The sequence below is a fragment of the Anabrus simplex genome, chromosome 2, assembly GCF_040414725.1.
Source record: "Anabrus simplex isolate iqAnaSimp1 chromosome 2, ASM4041472v1, whole genome shotgun sequence".
NCBI classification, from domain to species: Eukaryota; Metazoa; Arthropoda; class Insecta; order Orthoptera; family Tettigoniidae; genus Anabrus; species Anabrus simplex.
The window spans coordinates 1,055,045,480-1,055,067,767 of NC_090266.1; the positions used below are offsets into that span (position 1 = coordinate 1,055,045,480).

General features: G+C 42.3%; 1 protein-coding gene across 1 annotated transcript in view; it reads right to left on the reverse strand.

The window, feature by feature from the left end:
• Nucleotides 1–4,941: 4,941 nt before the first annotated feature.
• LOC136864684 (uncharacterized) overlaps nucleotides 4,942–22,288 on the reverse strand; it is a 281,939-nt gene continuing 264,592 nt past the window's right edge. The window contains exon 4 of the mRNA XM_067141995.2: nucleotides 4,942–5,437. Coding sequence (XP_066998096.1) covers nucleotides 5,379–5,437 — 59 coding nt within the window. The 3' untranslated portion in view covers nucleotides 4,942–5,378. The remainder of the gene's footprint in view (nucleotides 5,438–22,288) is intronic.

Sequence of the window (22,288 nt, forward strand, 5' to 3'; positions counted from 1 at the left end):
ATTTACTTGGCCTCACTTTCCAAAGACAAGGAAAGCCTGTGGAAGCCTGTGGAAGCCTCCACAAAATTTTTCAAGAAGCTAGGATGCATGATGGTCGCAGTGTCTACCATCCCGACTACAGTACGTATCAACCGCTCGCTACCAATACCTGGTATATTATCAACTCAAAAAAAAAAACCACACAGAGGTGATCTTGGTTCGTGAACTTTGAAAAAGACCAAGTTCGCCGAACCATGTTCGTATGTTTATAGGCCGATTTAAGTGCGGCCAGTATCCAGCACTCGGGAGATAGTGGGTTCGAACCCCACTGTCGGCAGCCCTGAAGATGGTTTTCCGTGGTTTCCAATTTTCAGACCAGGCAAATGCTGGGGCTGTACCTTAAATAAGGCCAAGGCCGCTTCCTTCCCACTTCTAGTCCTTTCCTGTCAGATCGTCGCCATAAGACCTAACTGTGTCAGTGCGACGTAAAGCAACTTGCAAAAAAAAAAAAAAAAAAAAAAAAAAAAAAAAAAAAAAAAAAACATTACTTTTGCTACTAAGCGAGAATAACATGAAAACTGCCTTTAAATGCTGAAAAATTGCCCTTCAGGCAAGCAACTCAATGTTGAAAACATCCTAGGGATATAAGCTACGAATTTTAGGTAAATAAAATGAATAAAGTATGAGAATATATTCCTTATTTACGGTATTCCTAAAAATTACAATCTTTCTCTTAATCATCGTTATCCGGTCGATACAATAATAATAATAATAATAATAATAATAATAATAATAATAATAATAATAATAATAATAATAATAATAATAATAATAATTCTGTGTGGCTATTTCTAGCCGAGTGCAGCCCTTGTGAGGCAGACCCTCCGATGAGGGTGGGCGACATCTGCCATGTGTAGGTAACTGCGTGTTATGTGTGGTGTGTGAGTTGCAGGGATGTTGGGGACAGCACAAACTCGCAGTCCTCGGGCCACTGGAATTAACCAATGAAGGTTAAAATTCCCGACCCGGCCGGGAATCGAACCCGGGACCCTCTGAACCGAAGGCCAGTACGCTGACCATTCAGCCAACGAGTCGGACCAATCCGGTCGATTAGATTAGCAGTTTGCCTTTTTCTACCATTATGAGCGCTAATGTGAGTCAATGCATTGTTTCACTTAAGAACCACTACTTTTTTTTTGCTAGTTGTTTTACGTCGCACCGACACAGATAGGTTTTACGGCGACAATGGGACAGGAAAGGGCTAGGAGTGGGAAGGAAGCGGCCGTGGCCTTAATTAAGGTATAGCCCCAGCATTTGCCTGGTGTGAAAATGGGAAACCACGGAAAACCATTTTCAGGGCTGCCGACAGTGGGGTTCGAACCTACTACCTCCCGAATACTGGATACTGGCCGCACTTAAGCGACTGCAGCTATCGAGCTCGGTAAGCACCACTACAAGCGCTAATGTGAGTCAATGCAGAGTTTCACTGAAGACCTTATAACTATATTCGGTGTGGAGCAGTATTTTTCGATGTAGAGAAAGTTTTCGACACTGCCTGGCACGATAACTTAATTGTCAAACTCCTGGAACAATACCAAGTTCCATATTATCTAGTCAAAATTATCCAGTCATATTTGACAAACAAGGAAATTTTACGTTTCCTGTGAGAGCGAGCAATCCACCCCAAGGGCACTCAGAGCTGGAGTCCCACAGGGCGGAGTGCTGAGTCTCACCCTCTACGGCCTATATGTGAACGATCTTCCAACACGGGATGGTGCAGAGATCCAGCAATACGCGGACGACATAGCCGTATACACTGACTGAGCAACTGTCATGGGATAGCGGAGCACTGATGCGCGGGTGTGTTCTCTGCGTTGCGCACCACACGCCCCCTGTGCCAGCACCAGTTATATAGGAGACCTTGTGAGAAGTGGGTGTGCATGTGACAGGTGTAACATGGAACGTCATCGTAAGCTGACACCGTTCGAACGGTGTATGGTGGTCGGTGCCCGATGGATGGGAAGTGCGATTTCGGAAGTGGTGCGGGAATTCGGATTCACACGATCAACCGTATCCGGGGCGTATCGTGAATGGTTGAATGCGGGTGTCACAGTCCACAACAGACGAACGACCGGCCGTCCAGCCATCCTCGACGACCGGCGACATCTGAGACGGATTGTCAATAGTGACAGACGGGCAACCGTGCAACAAATCACGGTTCAATTCTACACAGGCCGTGCTAGACACGTCTCCCAGTGGACAATCCGTAGGAACATGGGTTCTATGGGGAATGGGAGCCGGCGCCGCACACGGGTGCCACTGTTAACCCAACGTCATCGGGCACAACGACGCGCATTTGTCGCCAGTCACCAGGGATGGACACTGGAACAACGGCGTAACGTGATATGGTCGGATGAATCACGATTTCAACTGCACTATGCCGATGGGAGGCACCGTGTATGGCGCAGACCACATGAAGCGATGGATCCCGCCTGCCTCAAAGGTGTAGTCCAGGGCGCTGGTGTCTCTGTTGTGGTCTGGGGTGCATATTCCTGGTATGGAATAGGCCCCCTAGTTGTTCTGGAAGAGACTTCGAATGGTACGCGGTATGTTGAGCTGCTCGGAGACCATCTCCACCCATTTCTGGCCTTCCAGCGCCCAGACGGTTCTGCGGTCTTTCAAGATGATAACGCGCCGCCACATCGCTCCCACGTCGCCCGGGAATGGTTCCAGGAACATGCAGCGAAGGTCCAACGACTGCCATGGCCACCCAGGAGCCCCGATATGAACCCTATCGAGCATATCTGGGATGTCCTGGAACGCAGGCTCCGTGCCATGGATTCTGCACCCACGAACAGACCAGCACTGGCGGCCGCTCTGCAAACGATTTGGTGTCAGCTGCGTCCAGAGGACTACCGGGGACTTGTTGACTCACTTCCACGGCGTCTCACTGCAGTTCGCTGGGCCTGAGGAGGCCCCACACGTTATTAGGTGACTATCCCATGACATTTGCTAAGTCAGTGTATATCGGTACGAAACGTAATGAATGACCATGCCGTCCGGCGATTGCAACAATGGATCAATTCCTTTAGGGAGTGGTGCTTCCGAAACAAGGTGAAAATAAACGCCACTAAAACCCAGGCGAGTGTTTTCACCAAGCATCTGCCTACAGTTGATCATCTTACTATGAATAACGTCCCCGTGTCTTGGACAAACAAAATTAAATATCTCGGTATAACAATGGACAAAACTATGTCCTGGAAATACAACATAGAATAGGCCCGTCAGCGTGCCACAACACGGGTGACAGCCTTGAGACCTCTGCTAGGAAATAAATATATCTCTACTAGTGAAAATGAAAACCTACAACCCGTTTTCCAGTCACTGACCGGGTCAGGGATGTAATGAATGAAGCAGATATAGGCTGTTAGTACGATGGGGTCGCCACTCCCAAAGTGATTTATTAATGAATGATAGATGCAATGAAATGAGAATGGAGAGTGTTGCTGGAATGAAAGGTGACAAGGAAAACCGGAGTACCCGGAGAAATACCTATTCCGCCTCCGCTTTGTCCAGCACAAATCTCACATGGAGTGACCGGGATTTGAACCACGGTATCCAGCGGTGAGAGGCCGACGAGCTGCCGTCTGAGCCAAGGAGGCTCTATCTCTACTAGTATTAAGAGAAATATTTACCTAGCATGTATCAGGCCCATCCTGCTGTATGGCTGCGAGGCCTGGGGCTATATTGCAAAAACTCCACTTTCCAAATTACAAGTTATCCAGAATAAGACGCTAAGAATGATGATCAGAGCACCATTTCTGAGATCTAACATCAGGAAACGAACTGAACTTCGTATCCCGACACTTAGATCTCAGATAAATAAAATAGTAAAGATGACCAAAACTAGAATCCTCTCTAGAAATTCAACCGACCATGGCATCCTACTCTTAAAACAGATCATGAGGGCCAAGAAGCCGCGGACTCGTCTGAAGCTCCGCGACCCTTGGATCGTTTATGATCTGTTTTAACTTGAAATAAATCCCATGTTTCGGCCTTTTCCAAATTAAATCTCTCACACTAAATACCTCAAAATTAAACCCCTGAAAGGGCCCGTTTGTACGGAAGGCATTTTCTGAAAAGCATAGCTCTCCGACCCCCCTAAATTTGATTCCTTTCCGAAAGCGAAGAGGGGGTTTCAGCTCTGACGGGAGGAAATAGCGCCTCTCAGCCAGATTGTTTTTCCCCCGCTAGTGTAGCAGACCAGAGACTTTTCCGACTCATCGGCATTCCCCTGAAACAGATGAGTAGAGGGGCATAGTTTTCGCCCCGGGATTCTCGTGGACTTGCCCTTAACACACACAAAAAGAAGACATTTTTCAAAAAATCAAAAAATGCCTGAGGGTGCTGAACCAAGGAACATATTACAGAAATAATAATGTAAGTTAATTTGGTTAGGATTTGAATCAAAAGGAAAACGAGTACAGAAACAAGTGGTTTTAGGCTGTTTTTACCGGAACTGCATTTAGGCCGGGAGTGATTTTCGAAATTTGTTATTTTAGTTTGATAGAGCTATCCAAGACTCATAATTTGAAACTTTCAGGGCCCTTTAGGCCAACAACTTTCGGCACAATTGCGGAAAATGCTTAATTTGACGTTTTTCGTTGTATGGAGACCCCTACTTTGTCTACTGTTTTCAACATTTAAAAAAGGAGGATGTCTAAAGTAATTTCTCAATAATTTCTCTCAAAACTACGCCAGAGACTCGAAATGCAAATATCGCAATATATGAATTGAATTATTAGTTTTTGCTAAACTTATATCCTAACAATATGCAAAGTGCAGAAATAATCACCAACAATGCAAGGACTGTTAACTATCTTGTCAGTGAAATACCGTATATTCTCGTGAACTCTTCATTAACAAAATGTACAAGGCTATCGTTTCATTTATATAAAGAAATTATCACCTTCGTGATTGGTGCTACGGATGTTTAAGTGCTAGGGACTGCTTACGAAGTACCGTGTCTAGTACCTAGGCCTATACGCATACCGAAACTGCGAAGTTACAACTCCGAGTAATAAGCTGTATCTATATGTATTCTACCAACAACACTATAGATATTTAAACAAAACAAAAATGGGATATTATTTCCTATTTCCTCCAACCCAGGTACGAAACAATGTAAAACGTAATCTACGTAACCTACAATACGTAATCTACCGAACATCAACGGAACTACTAAATGTAAAATGTAAATAAATATCAATAATCTTGATTACTACTAACAAACACTAAAACACCAGTATTTATGTCACTAAATGTACTATACGTACAAAACTAACCAACTTTTAATAGGTATTAACTACTTTATCACTACGACAAGACAGAGAGAATATTCAACAGCCGACCGTCCACCAGCGCGTCCAACAATCTCCAACAACATGAGCTCCATCAACTGAAAAAATAAAAGGGGGATAAAATTAAAAGGAGCCCCCTTATTATTTATTTAGTCACATGGTCAACGTAAGAATACAAGACGGTCATAAAAACTATAGAGTACAGAGCATTTTGACTCCAAAGGAGTATGGGTTACTAAAGTAGTCTTATATTCATTCACTCTAGTCTCATTGATTCTTAACTACTATAGGTCTTAATATTTTTTTAAAATTATAAGTATCCAGCTGCAGTTGTTTTCAGCAATAATAATGCTCTCACTTTTCATGCCTGCAATTTTTGGTATTAAGGTATTATTAATCCAGCCAGCTTTCACTCTCGTTCCCCAGAGTCGATCTGAATACTGAACGATGAACAAACAATTGGAGGGATTAACAAGGTAAGGCCAAGCTGCGTAGCTCAACGGTTAGAGTGCTGGACTTCTAAGACCTACCTAGCGGGTATTTGGCAGTACGCCAACCTCACGCTGGTAGATTTACCAACACGTAAAAGAACTCCTGTGGGACAAAATTCAGGCGTCTCCGAAAACCGTTAAAGTAGTTAGTGGGACGTAAAACCAACAGCGATATTCACGAGGTAAACAGTGCTAAGCGGAATAAGCACGTCCAACCTTCATGACTGGTTGAGAAACTACTGAGAGCAGTATCACATACAGTCGTCCATTCAAGTTGTGACTGCTATTGAGTCAAATAATAATATTTTTGTTCAACATATTTGTTCAAGATCAAAATATCTTGGGAATTAGAAGTGTATACTGTACGTACCATACACAAAATGGCATTTGTTCCACATGAGAGAGATGCAGTGCAATAGATTATTTCACGTATACTTCATCTACGCGTTAAGCAGTACAATATGTGTGATTATTCCGCAATGCAGAACTCTGTACAGAGCACGAATTACTGGTAATAAAAAGGCAGTTTCGGGCACTAAAATTGGAAAAACCAAAGAAGTACTCCAAAATAAATGTTGAAGATTTAAGGAATTAAGAACAGGGAGAAATGTAAGCGGCTGAAGTAAATGATCGACTGGAGATGTCAGAAAAACTACAATTACGAATAATGTAGAGGTAGTGTGCAAAGCATTTAAAGAAACCATGTTACAAACAGACGAAGATGTCTGCGGGGCAAGGATGGTAGGCGGAATGCAAAAGATTATGTAAGAAAATATCGCGGTATTTATAGTATTATGCCATAATTAAAGCATTTTTGTATTTTTATGTTAACATTCTATATATACGTAACAGGAATCAGTTAGGCAATTTCTAAGATATAGCAACTCAGCGGGCGGTGACCCTGGGTAACACCATGGCCAGGAATACCCTGAGAAGAAGACTCAAATGTAAGTGCACTCATACGAAAATCTATTAGGAAAACTTGAAGACCCCGGAACAGAAATAATAATAATAATAATAATAATGATAATAATAATGTTATTGGTTTTACGTCCCACTAACTACCTTTACGGTTTTCGGAGACACCGAGGTGCCAGAATGTTATCCCGCAGGAGGTCTTTTACGTGCCGGTAAATCTACCGACACGAGGCTGACGTATCTGAGCACCTTCAAATACCACCGGACTGAGCCACGATCGAACCTGCCAATTTGGGCTCAGATAGCTTAACCATCTGAGCTACTCAGCCCGGCTACAGAAATTGGTGCAGTGAATTTATGAGCCTGGGTATGTCCAAGTAACTTGTTAGGAAAATGTCATTTCACACGAAAAGGAGATAACAAGTTGAAGTCAAGTTGAAAACATGATAAACGGAAAGTGTTAAATGATAAATAAACATAGGAAGTGTTATTCAGACGAGAATTACATCGTATTCCATTTACCATGACTGTAGTCAGTGTTGTGCTGTCAGTCATATTTGTGAAGTTTGTGAAGAAATGTTATATTTCACTGTGGCAGTAGCTACGAACTGTTATAAGATGGTCATATTGTCAGTGTTCTTTATTCATGGTATAAGAGAAGGAACGTGTTGATAAAATTAGGGACTTTCTCATAATTCGGTCGCAGTACTGAATTGAACGTACACCAACTATTGTTAGTTCATTGGAGCCAGGCATTTATTTCGACTATGTAGTAATACAGTAGTTTTACAAGTACTATCAAGTGTGCCAGATTGGATGGCATTGGTATTCGTCGCAGTTTAGACAATATTCTTACTTCGCTTCAGCAATCACTATGCCTATCAGGCATGGGAACATGGCACCCGCAACTATACATGAGGATGGTGATATGCGCGCTACCACAGGCATGAATTTGGTACATGTCATCACAAGAAGACCAAACCAAAGAGAGCTCCGAAGTTTCAGGACGTGAGGCTCAAAACCAGCAAAGGAAGTAGCGATCTACTAGAGTGAGTAATTACCCATTACAAAAGTGGAAGTAAATGAAGAATTCTAAGAGGAAATGAGTATTAGGGCTGATCTGATTCACACCGGAAACACTGTAAATTCTTAACTGTAACAAGTTCTATATTCTTGTTCTTCTAGTAACATAGAGAATTGCGTCAAATAGTTACAGTAATTTATGTTAGCCTGATTGCATGATCCTACCATTTTATATTATTTGCATGAAGGTATGAGGTAAGGCACAGTCAAGAGGATTTCAATTTTACAGTCATTATGCACACTATCCGAGATTAATCTTTTATGCTTTATATATAAAACCAAATCACTGGGCACTGACAGTCCTTCTCGCTGTAAATGATTACAATATAAATCACCAATCTCAACCCTTTCCTTCCCTAAACATACCAATACAAAATTCAGTAATCAGAAAACACTGTGTGATACATAACCTTAAACATACAGTACTTCTGAGCAGTCTGGTACTCTAAGTAAATCAACAATTTAGAAGATAGAACTTCAAACATTCGCCGCCTATCTTACACTGCCAACTGAGAGATTTAATTTTAAAGAGAAATGATTCAGAGGTCATTAAAATCACTAATTAAATCTTGTGTTTAGCATGCAGTATTTGTTGTTGTTCTCTTCTCCGAATATATTCTCTTTGCGATTCGGAATCTCGTCTCTCTGCTCATGTAACGCAGGTTAAACAGGAACGCAAATTTGGGAACTTACGGGGCACGGCTTCTTCCCTCAACTTGGGAAAACTTAGAGCAAGTTTTGTGACTTGTTCCATCAGGTTGTTTCCAACTTTCATAAGCTATTATGTCCTTTTCATCAAAGTGGTGGGCACAAACAGCAGATGGTGGAGTTGGATGCCAGTCTTTTCGTGGAATGACACGAATCCATGCCTGCCTTCTTATCTCTTCTTTAGGGAAGGAAAATGTGGACACGATGCCATTTAATTTTACAGTGCTGTCATAATTTGATTTGCACCCAGGCACACAACGCTTTCTAGGCATCCGAAATATTTTAAATAAGTTATATTTGACACATAAATCGGCGAAAGTAACATCCAGGCAGAGGTTATGTACGTAACAACAGATGAGAAGTATTTGTCTCTACCAACTTTAAGTAGGTCTTATTATACCATTAATAATTTCACAAAAGATGAGGGAAGGGGCACAATTTATTTCACTACCCGTCGGAATCAAGTACACTACAATTTTAAACAAAATATTAGCTCATGGCCTAAGTATGTTTACATTCAGTCCAGTCAAAGTACACAGTTGCCAATTCTCACACAACCTCACGGCTTGTAGATACAGAGGGCGTTGACTTATAACAATAATTACTACGGTGACTTAAATACACAATCGGCTATCGTTATCGTTGCCTTTACTGTCACGGCAGGCTCCCGCTCAGCCGCCGTCTGGCAATGACGTCACGCAGCACAGGCCCTACGGGAACAAGGCAACCTGTCCTTTACTACCCTTGAGGACGGATAGTGTGTTCATCGCGTTAACATTGGCGACACTATGCCTATCCGTCAACCACCCCTTGAGGTACTTCTGGCTAAGAAGGCAGAAATTAACCAGATGCTGAGTAATGTGAAGCAGTGTGGGGTGATCGAAAAATCAAACAGTCCACGGCCATCCTCCATAGAACGGGGAGTTCTGCTTCTGCGTCGATTGTCGGAAGTTGAATGACAGTTAAAAAAGAAGGCTGAATGACATCACCAAGGAGGACTGCTTCGCTTTACTCCGAACAGACGACACATTCTAGACCTTATCCGGAGCCCAGTGATTCTCAACCTGAACCTGAAGTCAAGATGTTGGCAAGTGGGGCTGCACCCGTTTTCTGCGAATCGTAGGGAGATCTTCCAGTTCGTTAAGTTGGTGCCAGAAAAATAGTTTGATAGTACGTAGAGTAAATTTCACCGGGCGAGTTGGCCGTGCGCGTAGAGGCGCGCGGCTGTGAGCTTGCATCCGGGAGATAGTAGGTTCGAATCCCACTATCGGCATCCCTGAAAATGGTTTTCCGTGGTTTCCCATTTTCACACCAGGCAAATGCTGGGGCTGTACCTTAATTAAGGCCACGGCCGCTTCCTTCCAACTCCTAGGCCTTTCCTATCCCATCGTCGCCATAAGACCTATCTGTGTCGGTGCGACGTAAAGCACCCTAGAAAAAAAAAGAGTAAACTTCAAACATTTGGCCAATCAATGTAATGTCAACGTACGATTGCAGCTGTAGCCTCCAATAGTCATAAATCTGTTTGAGTTTCTCGGCATTTTAAACTATATTATTATTATTATTATTATTATTATTATTATTATTATTATTATTAAGCCAGTTAACACTATCCTCCACTACAATAACACATCCGGGAGATAGTGGGTTCGAACCCCCACTGTCGGCAGCCCTGATGATGGTTTTCCGTGGATTCCCATTTTCACACAAGGCAAATGCTGGGGCTGTACCTCAATAAAGGCCACGGCAACTTCCTTCCCACTCCTAGGCCTTTCCTACCCCCATCATCGCCATAAGGCCTATCTGTGTCTGTACGACATTAAAAAAAGCAATATCACGTAATTTCCTAGACACGGTAGATGCCACCCACCTTCGTCGTCTGCCTTACAGGGGCTGCAACAGGCTAGAAACAACCACAAGGAATTGTTGTTATTCAACCAGTATCTTCCTTGGGATGGTACAATATAGCCTGAGGATCTTTTCTGCAGTAATTCAGATATATTATCTTCTTATGTGACCATAAGCCCAGATCAATCATTGATGAGATATCGTGATTAGAGTGCACTGTATCTACTGGTATGTACTAAAAAAAGAAATGTGTTACTTTCATTGATCTGTTGCTCTTTTATCCTTGGCTTTGGCAGGATGAAAGTGAATGAGGTATGAGCGAGGCTATCATCATTCCTTACGTAGCCACTCCCTGTTATGAATGGTGTGAAAGTATTGCTCATAGGTTCGGTTGGTGCGTGAATTTCAGTGGGCTTAGCAATCTGATATACTCGTATAGTAGCATCTTCTGGCTCAGTGAGGAAAGCAACGGGAAACTGCCTCACTCATTCCTCTAGTACTCCTCTTCAGTGACGGGTAGCCTATTAATGGTAGCTGATGGCAGAACTGGTGGGGATCCAATCAGCCTTACGCGTGAAGACTCATCATTATGTGACCACATGGGCCTCCTCGTATTTTCAACATCTCCCGGCCAGACGGCGTTCATACAGCTTTCTGCCCTTTGGTGTTCCTTCTACACTGTGATGAGACGGCGATCCATGGATATGGCTCTTCTAGCTCTTTCTTAGGTTCAGATCTCAATTGATAATGATGCTTGCGTACCTCACATACACTCCCACTTTTTTTCCGATGCACCTCGACGTTGCGAGACTGAAGTACTGTAGACGAGTAACCACCTTGGCTTGGCTAGGACAATAACCTCTCCAAACCTCAACAACCAGTAAACTGTGAAACAATACAATCATCCTCATAAATTATTTTTAGAGATATGAAATAGCCCTCTGTAGATATGTCCTCCATCAATATCAATCACTATTTTTATGGGTGAGCACGGAGCTGTGGCTAATTTTCGAAGACAACGTTAGATCCGGCGTTTCAGCAGAGCGAGGTGACAGTTCTCTGCAACTAGTTATGGCATAAAAGTTTCTACTGTCACAGTTTGGATTACCGAGCGAGTTGGCTGTGTGGTTCGGGTCGTGTACCTCTTGGCTTGTATTCGGAAGATGGACCCCCAGAATCATCAGCCCTGAAGATGGTTTTCTGTGGTTTTCCATTTTCACACCAGGACAATGCTGGGGCTGTAAAGTCACGATCGCTTCCTTCCCAGTCCTAGCGCTGTACTATCCCACCTTTTTTTTCTAGGGGCTTTACGTCGCACCGACACAGATAGGTCTTATGGCGACGATGGGATAGGAAAGGCCTAGGAGCTGGAAGGAAGCGGCCGTGGCCTTAATTAAGGTACAGCCCCAGCATTTGCCTGGTGTGAAAATGGGAAACCACGGAAAATCATCTTCAGGGCTGCCGACAGTGGGATTCGAACCTACTATCTCCCGGATGCAAGCTCACAGCCGCGCGCCTCTACGCGCACGGCCAACTCGCCCGGTCTATCCCATCTTCGCCATATGACCTGTCTGAGTCAGTGCAACGTAAATCCAGTAGCAAAAAATAAAAAATGGCAGTTTCAATTAGTAGCGAACTACGTTTATATATCAATACAAGTTGAAACAATTAATTAATCGCCGACAGCTTGACAAATAATCGATATACTAAAATCAACAACGAGATAAATATTTAACTACAAGACGTGGGCTGAAAGATTATCAACGAACGGCGAGCACAACAAAAATGGCACATTTAAACAATCATACAATACAAACGTATTACCTTGGTCAGAAAGTACTATAAGATTATCGTGAAATGTCCAGTAAGCAGACATTCCGATAGCAAAATATTAACCCTAGAAACGGCTATGTTAAATTTTGTGGAGACAGCCATACTTGCCAATTTCTGCTTGTCTAAATAAAATGCAAAACATCCACGAGGCATGAAATAAATTTAGGAAGTTTTATATATCTACCGTAAAGCTAATACACTCAGGATTGTCGTACTGACACGAAATTGCATAAATATGTTGACTAGAAAAATATAGACTGTTTAAAATGTGTAACTCCTAAATTAATAATAATAATAATAATAATAATAATAATAATAACAATACCGGGCGAGTTGGCCGTGCGCGTAGAGGCGCGCGGCTGTGAAGCTTGCATCCGGGAGATAGTAGGTTCGAATCCCACTATCGGCAGCCCTGAAAATGGTTTTCCGTGGTTTCCCATTTTCACACCAGGCAAATGCTGGGGCTGTACCTTAATTAAGGCCACGGCCGCTTCCTTCCAACTCCTAGGCCTTTCCTATCCCATCGTCGCCATAAGACCTAGCTGTGTCGGTGCGACGTAAAGCCCATAGCAAAAAAATAATAACAATAATAATAATAATAATAATAATAATAATAATAATAATAATAAAACACGTTTGATCATATGTACACAAAAATGAAACATGTCACAAACAACCTGAGATATACGAATTCCCGATAATGTACCTGTAATGCACCAGCAACATTTTCATCACTCTGAGAGGTATATTCTAGAAAATATTAGGGTAAATGTACAGGCATGCCTTGCTCCGGAGGCGTGACCTTAGACCACGTTGTTACGATAGGTTGCTATATGGCAAGTTCGTCATCACTTTCCGATATCTGATGCGAAGGAATTGCTGATACGCATTCCCAATCCGACTCTGAATCTGTTGGTTCATTCTGAATATCTTCAAGGTCAGATCCGTCACTTTCAACTTCCAACAAATTTCGCCACATTTCATCACTAATTTTCCGTAATGAAGATACTATATTTAGACACACACTATGCTAAAAACGTTTACAATCAATCAAATCAATACATTACAGAAGTTAGTTACTAGCATCGAGCGGAAAACTACGAAATAGAACAGCAAAGCAGAGCCTGTGAGGGTTTGTTTACAAACACTACGGCAATGTCGCTCAAACAGATGGTCGGAAAACTACACAAAATTATTTCCGTAAAACTGGGCCCAAAGAGGTTGTATCTATGAATGAAACTGAACTCACGGCTGCTGTGGACATCGGAAACTACATAAAGTAGACTCTCATGACATCCGGAAAAGAATAGAGGAAATTACGTGATGAAATACGAACATGTAGAAATTTCGACAGTGCTACTACAGCAGGTATCAAAGTGTCGAATATTCGACAGTTACCAATTCTAGGATTAAGGCTATTCAAGATAGCGGTCACATCCCTATAAACGCCTATAAAAGCATTTGCACAATTAAACTTGTTGAGGTTCTACTACCGGGCGAGTTGGCCGTGCGGTTAGGAACGCGCAGCTGTGAGCTTGCATCCGGGAGATAATGGGTTCGAACCCCACTGTCGGTAGCCCTGAAGATGATTTTCCGAGCTTTCCCATTTTCACACCAGGCAAATGTTGGGGCTGTACCTTAATGAAGGCCACGGCCGCTTCCTTCCCATTCCTAGGCCTTTCCTATCCCATCGTCGCCATAAGACCTATCTGTGTCGGTGCGACGTAAAACAAATAGCATGATGATGAGGTTCTACTAATGAGACCACCAGCTGTTTCATAATCAAACATTAATATAGTACAATAGAGCTCAATACTGATGTTTCCTGTTGACGTTCTGAAATGGTAAGTCAGTGAGGTTGAAACGCGTGACCCGATGGCGTAAGGGAAGAGGCCGGAGGTCAGCAGTCACACGAAAACGGTAGACAATGCTGATGATGGAACCGAATAGAAGGGACCCGAACTAAATAACTTTTTTCCTCGTTGTCTTCCTTGTTACGTTAAACATTCCGTACCTATAATCCCACACATACGGGTTCATAATAATTATTTCCGATAATTATGACACGAACTGATGAGAACGATAGAAGTAGCGTTTTACCGGGCGAGTTGGCCGTGCGATTAGGGGCACGCAGCTGTGAGCGTGCATTCGGGAGATAGTGGGTTTGAATCCCACTGTCGGCAGCTCTGAAGATGGTTTCCGTGGTTTCCCATTTTCACACCAGGCAAATGCTGGGGCTGTACCTTAATTAAGGCCACGGCCGCTGTGTCGGTCCGATGTAAAGGTACTAGCAAAAAGAAGTAGCGTTACACATTTCTCATTGACCTCCCTATGACCTAGTAAGGAAGAAATCAAATAATAACGAAACTACGCCAGAACTTTTTTAATCAATGCATTATAATTCAACTTTTAAATAACTTTATCGTTCAGCAAGCAAGATTTCTATTCTGAACTAAACAAAAACACCACTTTCAACTCTAAGTTTCAAAGAGTAGATGTTGGAACAAGTCATGCAGCCATAGACATTTTGCATGGTCCAGCAAGAAAGAATCCGGGGTGATGAGTGATATGCAGGCCATACGGTTCTATGAAGAGTCCGCTCAGATAAATTTCCGCTCAAATGGAATGTTGCCTGTGGTCTTTCCCATACTGCATACGAGTTATCGCTCTAGGATGAACATTCAAATCCACCACTTCGCCATCAGCTGCTTCTTCCATTTAATTTCTGTAGTGAATTTTGTGTAGTACACTATGGAGTTTCTTCCTACAACTAAGGATAAGCCGCCCATGAACTATGAAGGCTTCGCGTACTGGCAGTACTGGAGTACAACAAACGGCCTTATCACTTGGCTATATCTTAGGGAGCGTCCAAAGAAGTGTTACAAGACGATAAAAATTGGTAAGTGATAAGTATCGGTGAACAATCGTGTGGAGCCCCGGATAAAGCGCACCCTGAAGTAGAGAAGAGTTTACATCAGGTGAGCTAATAACCAACATATGTTTAAGTTGAGGAATGAATTATCACAATGTTTATGTAGATTACTAATCTATGTATAGGCTACTCTAATGCAATTGAGGTGGTATCTGTCTGTTTGGTTGTCTGAGTCATTGAGCATCTTTACCACTCGCAAATTTACACATTTTAACACGTTTAAAACATGCTTAATTTTATTATAGGCACAGAGAAGACACTCCCATACCAAACATTTTCTCGGAAGAGCTGGGAGATCTTCATAATAAGGGATACGACTTCGTGACGGAAATGCCAAGCCAGTCTGCTTACAGGAGGATCCTATACCAGCAAAGGAGTAGCCTACAGTACAAGGCAACCAGAAGGACCCGAAGACTCGGGAGGAAATCGTGTTTGATGAAGAATTGTTACAGATGACAAATGGAAACGCTTTTCTTTTAAAAGATGATCTTTCAAGCGAGAGAATTACTTTTTTTAGAATCTGCTTTACGTCGCACCGACAGATAGGATTAGGAAAGGCTTGGAAGTGGGAAGGAAGCGGCCGTGGCCTTAATTAAGGTACAGCTCCAGCATTTGCTTGGCGTGAAAATGGGAAACCACGGAAAACCATCTTCAGGGCTGCCGACAGTGGTGTTCAACCCCACTATCTTCCGGATGCAAGAATAATTACTATTCTGTGCGGTGAAAGGGAAGAGAGTCCTTACAGATTTGACAACTTTTTTCATGGAACGGAACGTTTAAACGTTCAAGCAAACAGTTCTGCCAAATTTACACTATTCACGCTGATTTTGGGAGTAGCAACGTAGAGAAGAACATACATCCGATCGTGTTTGCTTTGTTACCAAAGAAAAAGAAAGACACTTACGAACGACTCTTTCGGAACATCTTAGAAGCTGGCTTAACAAGAGAATACAGATAAAATATAATAATTCGTCATTACATGCAGGTGTGTGCCCAGCGTTGGCTTTTCTCAAACCTGAAGACGTAACAGATGGTCGGTTTGAGATCGAATCGCAGGCTCCCGTCAACGCAAAGCTAGCAGACTTTTTTAATTATTTTATCGAGAGATGGCCAGAAAACGAACATATTCTTGTCGAAATTTTCATATGTTACAAGAGACGGCACCGAACGACGAATGCTACTGAAGGATGGCATCATCACCTAAACATACTAGGACTGCTGAAACCCGGAATCAGAGACGCGGTGCTTCTCTTGAAGAAAGAAGCGGAAAAATCAGCCTTCGCATAAATGAGATCGCAGTTAAATACCGAAGTTTGAATGAATTAATTGAGAACACAGTGAAATAAAATGGCGTATGGCTTTTAGTGCCGGGTGTGTCCGAGGACAGGATCGGCTCGCCAGGTGCAGGTCTTTCGATTTGACACCCTAGGCGACCTGCGTCGTGATGAGGATGAAATGATGATGAAGACAACACACACACCCAGCCCCCGTGCCAGTGAAATTAACCAATGATAGTTAAAATTCCCGACCCTGCCGGGAATCGAACCCGGGACACCTGTGACCAAAGGCCAGCACGCTAACCATTTAGCCATGGAGCCGGACGAGAACACATTAAAGAGGTACGAAGATACAGGCGTGTCTCAGAGCGATTTCATTGTTACAAAAAAAATGGAACAACTGTACTCGATTAAAACGTAGTCTCATCCCATGACGTATGACCTGACCTTTGGTCTGAATATATTGTGTATTTTGTAAATAAAATGTTACTAACGTTGAGAAATCTCTTCCGTGTAAGAAAATAATGACGAAGTGTTTTTAAACTGATTATAAGCACGCCTAAATATTTGAAAGATATTTCAATTATTTAGCTAGTCCAAAGCCTAGTAAAAGTGTGATGGGAATTGGAATAAATAAAAATCCATAATCCAGTCAATCCAGCGGGTCAGGAAACCCTTAACTTCATAAAATTCATAAGGGAGTAATCAAAGTCAGCTAAACGACGGGAGTTTATGCGGGAAGACTTGTAAAACGGTTATTTCACTGAGCTGATATCTTACAGAGTGGAAATTCCGGGACAACGAATGCAAGCTCACAGTTACGCGACCCTCACCGCACGGCCAACTCGCTCGGTGTTTACGAAACCGAGCCCTTACAATTTCAATAATCTGTGTAAAGTATGAACAACGCAAGGTACTTGTATCATTTTCAGAAAGCTTACAGAAAGAACTTCGGCTGCTTTTCTCATGCAAGCTGCACTATCAGCAAGTAGAAGCAATACATTGTATTTACACCTGGCCAAAATACTGTAAGTGCTTGGCTTCATTAAACAACATAGCTACAGTGACATGGTTTGCAGTAGGCATTCTTTCCCATGCTAGCAAATAAGGATGTTCACAAGCAGTTTTGTGATTCTTCAACACACAAACTACAACATTTGTTACTTTTCTGCCACTGGTTTCGACAATGCTCACCAAAAGATATTCGCTGTCTCATACTGCCCGAATTTTTTGTTCGTCGTAACATTTTGGGCGATAGATTTTCTTTGACGTGGATCCGCTTGGAGGCTCAACATTAATGTATTTTTGAGGAAATTTCTCAATCTCGGATTATTTATTTTGCCAGGAGGAATGTCGGCGCAAAGAAAGGTTCTACATACTGTATATCTAACACAGTGGGTATTTGGACCGCCCTACATTTGGACAAGCTGGTTCCATGGCTAAATGGTTAGCGTGCTGGCCTTTTGTCACAGGAGTCCCGGGTTCGATTCCCGGCAGGGTCGGAAATTTTAACCATCATTGGTTAATTTCGCTAGTACGGAGATGGGTGTATGTGTCTTCTTCATTATCCATGTCATACTCATCATGACGCCCTGATCGCCTACGGGCATCAAATCAAAAGACCTGCACCTGGCGAGCCGAACATGTCCTCGGACACTCCTGGCACTAAAAGCCATACGCTATTTTATCTATTCGTAACTAGCAAGATACCCGTGCTTCACTACGGTTTTAAACTGAAAGTTTCTATACAAAGTTTTACATTTTGAAGAGTCCACTGTCAGCTGAGCCTGTGAAATATACTCTCCATTCGTACGTCAAACGGTTTTGGCGGAATGATTATTTACAGTATGTTCTGATCTAACACTCATTTCAATCCCATTGGGAAAAATTTGAATGTTTTAAACCCTATCTTATTTAATATCTAGGATGTAAATGCGACCAACCTGTCAAATTTTGATTTTGTACGTCGAACAGTAATGGAGGAATGAATATTTTTAAGGGGTGAATGTTTTAAATATTTATTAACATCTTGAACATAGAAGACCACCCGTCATAAAAAAATAAGTTCGTGCCTGAAACGGTTTCGGAAGAATTGATATTGTGTTTTTGTAAGTCAACCACCACCGAAAACCCTTAGGGGAGAAATATTTTGAAGTATACGATAGTTTACACCTAGGACAAAAAAGAAGACTACCGGGCGAGTTGGCCGTGCGCGTAGAGGCGCGCGGCTGTGAGCTTGCATCCGGGAGATAGTAGGTTCGAATCCCACTATCGGCAGCCCTGAAGATGGTTTTCCGTGGTTTCCCATTTTCACACCAGGCAAATGCTGGGGCTGTACCTTAATTAAGGCCACGGCCGCTTCCTTCCAACTCCTAGGCCTTTCCCATCCCATCGTCGCCATAAGACCTATCTGTGTCGGTGCGACGTAAAGCCCCTAACAAAAAAAAAAGAAGACTCTTCTCGTAAAATTACAACTTTGTACGTCAAACAGTTTTTTTTGCTAGGGGCTTTACGTCGCACCGACACAGATGGGTCTTATGGCGACGATGGGATAGGAAAGGCCTAGGAGTTGGAAGGAAGCGGCCGTGGCCTTAATTAAGGTACAGCCCCAGTATTTGCCTGGTGTGAAAATGGGAAACCACGGAAAACCATTTTCAGGGCTGCCGATAGTAGGATTCGAACCTACTATCTCCCGGATGCAAGCTCACAGCCGCGCGCCTCTACGCGCACAGCCAACTCGCCCGGTCAAACAGTTTTAGAGGGACGAATAATTTCGTTTACAGAGCCAACCTCATTTAACACTTCAGGGGGGGGGGACGTTTAAAAACATTTCCTATTTCACACCTAGCATTTGAAATATATACCGCTATTCGGAATTTTGTCTTCGTACATTAAACCATTTCGGAGGAATGAATGAATATATTTGTTTTCAGATCTCAACCTCCATTTAACTCTCTGAGGGGTTAAATTGGTTTCAAACCTTCTGTTATTTTGCAAGTTGCTTTTACGTCGCGCCGACACAGATAGGTCTTATGGCGACGATGGGACAGGGATGGGGCAAGAGTGGGAAGGAAGCGGCCGTGGCCTTAATTAAGGTACAGCCCCAGCATTTGCCAGGTGTGAAAATGGGAAACCACAGAAAACCATCTTGAGGGCTGCCGACAGTGGGGTTCGAACCCACTATCTCCCGAATACTGGATACTGGCCGCACTTAAGCGACTGCAGCTATCGAGCTCGGTCTTTGTTATTTAACACCTAGGATATCATTTGAAATTTCAACTTCGTAGTTCAAGCGGTTTCATATAAATGCATATTTTTGTCATCATTCCTCACCCCCCAGTCAAAACCCCTTAGGTATATTTAAGTCCACTTTTTATTTGTATCATCATAAAAAGAATTCAACTCCATTTACACCAGCCCTTAAAGTGATCCCCTCCCCCCCCACACACACACAATATGTGTTTCTTAATTTTTTCGAGATTTCAAACACCAATGTTCACGTCCGTAACATCCTTCGTTCTTTAGATATAAGTATTCTCATACAAAGAATTCAACACATTTTTTCAGTTCATTTACCTACCTGTTGTGAAAATGGAAAACCACGGATAACCGTCTTCATGGCTGACGACGGTGGGATTCGAACCCACTATCTTCCAAATGCAAGCTCACAGCTGCGCGACACTTACCGCACGGCCAACTCGCTTGGTGATCCATATAAACTATGAACAATAATGGTGACGGAGATATCAAAACCGGTTTCTAAGGAGTGTCCAGGGTTTTCCACTAGCAACCACTCTGTGCGGCCCAGATATTTATTTCGTTGACTGTACAAAGACGAACCCGAAACCCTTCCCTTTAGGAGGAATTGCTCTGACCAGTGAGCTACCGTGACATGTCATTTCGGGCTAATAAGCAAAGTAGTCCCTACGGAGTCGATTAACATAGACATAGAGCTTTCACGACCACATTAACTTGAGATTTTCAGCTACAAGTCGTGTAATGGACAATGAAGCTATAATGTTCACTTGATCAATCAAGATTTGACACATGAAAATTGTTTAAGTCCTGTATTGGTCTTCATCGTCCTGGCTCATTGTTAAACGACACATTCCTAAAGAAATGCCGTATATAATAGAACTGTCCACATATCAGAATAACATAAAATAATACAACGAAATGGACGAGAAACTACCATAATGGTTAAATAAATATGTAAAGTGGGAGAAAAGCCTGGTAAGTGAAGCTCGATGTGAAGCATTTAAGGGCATGTCAGTGTTAGTGTAGAGGAAAGGTCCTTGATTATCAACCAGGAGATCCGGGTTTCGAATACTGCTAGTATTTTTTTTCTTTTACTGGGCTCCATTAGTTTATTGCGCAACTGCACCATACTATCGGTCTTTGTATTTCCACTCCGAATGCTTACAATGAGCGCGTAGTTTGCCAGGTGTAAATATGCAATGTGCCAGGCACAGCAGGGAATAGTATTAATGCGAGTGCCAGATAGCTCCGAAGAAGCGTACCCACTTCTTGTCAAGGTATGTACTTTAATCTTGAATAGTAAATATCTTATGTCGTCACTCGTGATGAAACTGCCTCGCCATTTAGAGTCTAGCTATTATCATCGGACACCTGATAAGTTTTAAATAATATTTTCAGAAATTCAGTGAACAAGGAGTCATACAACATTACAACACTGTGCAAAATCAAGCGGCAAACGTGTTGAATTATGTAAATAAATTACTTTTTGCTGAATGAATAACAAGGATTTTACCTTTTTTAAATAGAAAACTGTAATTCCGTTCAAGGAATTGCAAATCGTAGCTTGTACGCTTAAGTTCTGTACTTTTGTAAATCGTAATAAAAATTATAACGTGCTAAGTTTTTTAATGTGCTGTATAAATATAAGAAAATACAACTGACTGTTTATATCGAGCGCAGTATAAATCAAACCTGAATATCTTGAAAATGTCGCTTTTCTTATGATTAGAGGTTTTAAAATTATTACTTTTAAATACTGTACTCCAATCAGAATTTCGCTGAGTAGTGGATGAGAGCTTCGTAATCACAATCGAACGTCACCGTTCCCTTTTCTGTAAAGTGTGAACCTCTCTCACTTCTCTGTGACGTATGCTTGCTACGTAAGCTGCCCGCATTTACGTCAGGCCAGCCCGGTCGCACTAGGCTAGCCTTAACGGGCGCCCAGCTGAGTACCTCTGAACTAGCCGGTAGGGGTCACGCGCAGGATCGCTTTGGCTGGCGACGACGGCTGGCTCCCACCGACAGGCTGGCACTGTACACGTCCAATTGTAACTGTGCATTTCTGTAAATGATTTGCTTATTTTTTATTTAACAACTTGCTTAATATTTTTTCAATGTTGTCACATATATTTGTCAGTTGTTATATCTATGCATTTATGTTGTAATTTATTTAAGTATTTTTTTCAGAATATTATAACTAATATAATAAAACTGTGCTTAACACGAGCTATTTCAGTAGCTTTCTCGGTACTAAATAGTCTTTCGTCTCGTAAATAAATGATGTACGAATCGGTTTCGAATTTTCTAACCACCCAGTGATTCTGAGAACGATTTTATATGCAATTTTATTTCTAAAACTGTTCACGAAAAATTAAAGAAATATGACCAATCACTCGGGCATGATTTTTAGAGTTCTTTCGGCAGGTTCTTGGTGTTAAATAGTGTCGTAAACAACTGATATTACTTTTCTATGGACAAGTAATCATTTATAAATGTGTATTGGCCGGGAGACTATTACTAAAAAGTCCATGAAGAACCTCTTCCACTATAGTCACTCTATTCTATGGGGAAAGAGGCTTCCACAGGTTTAGACCATATAGA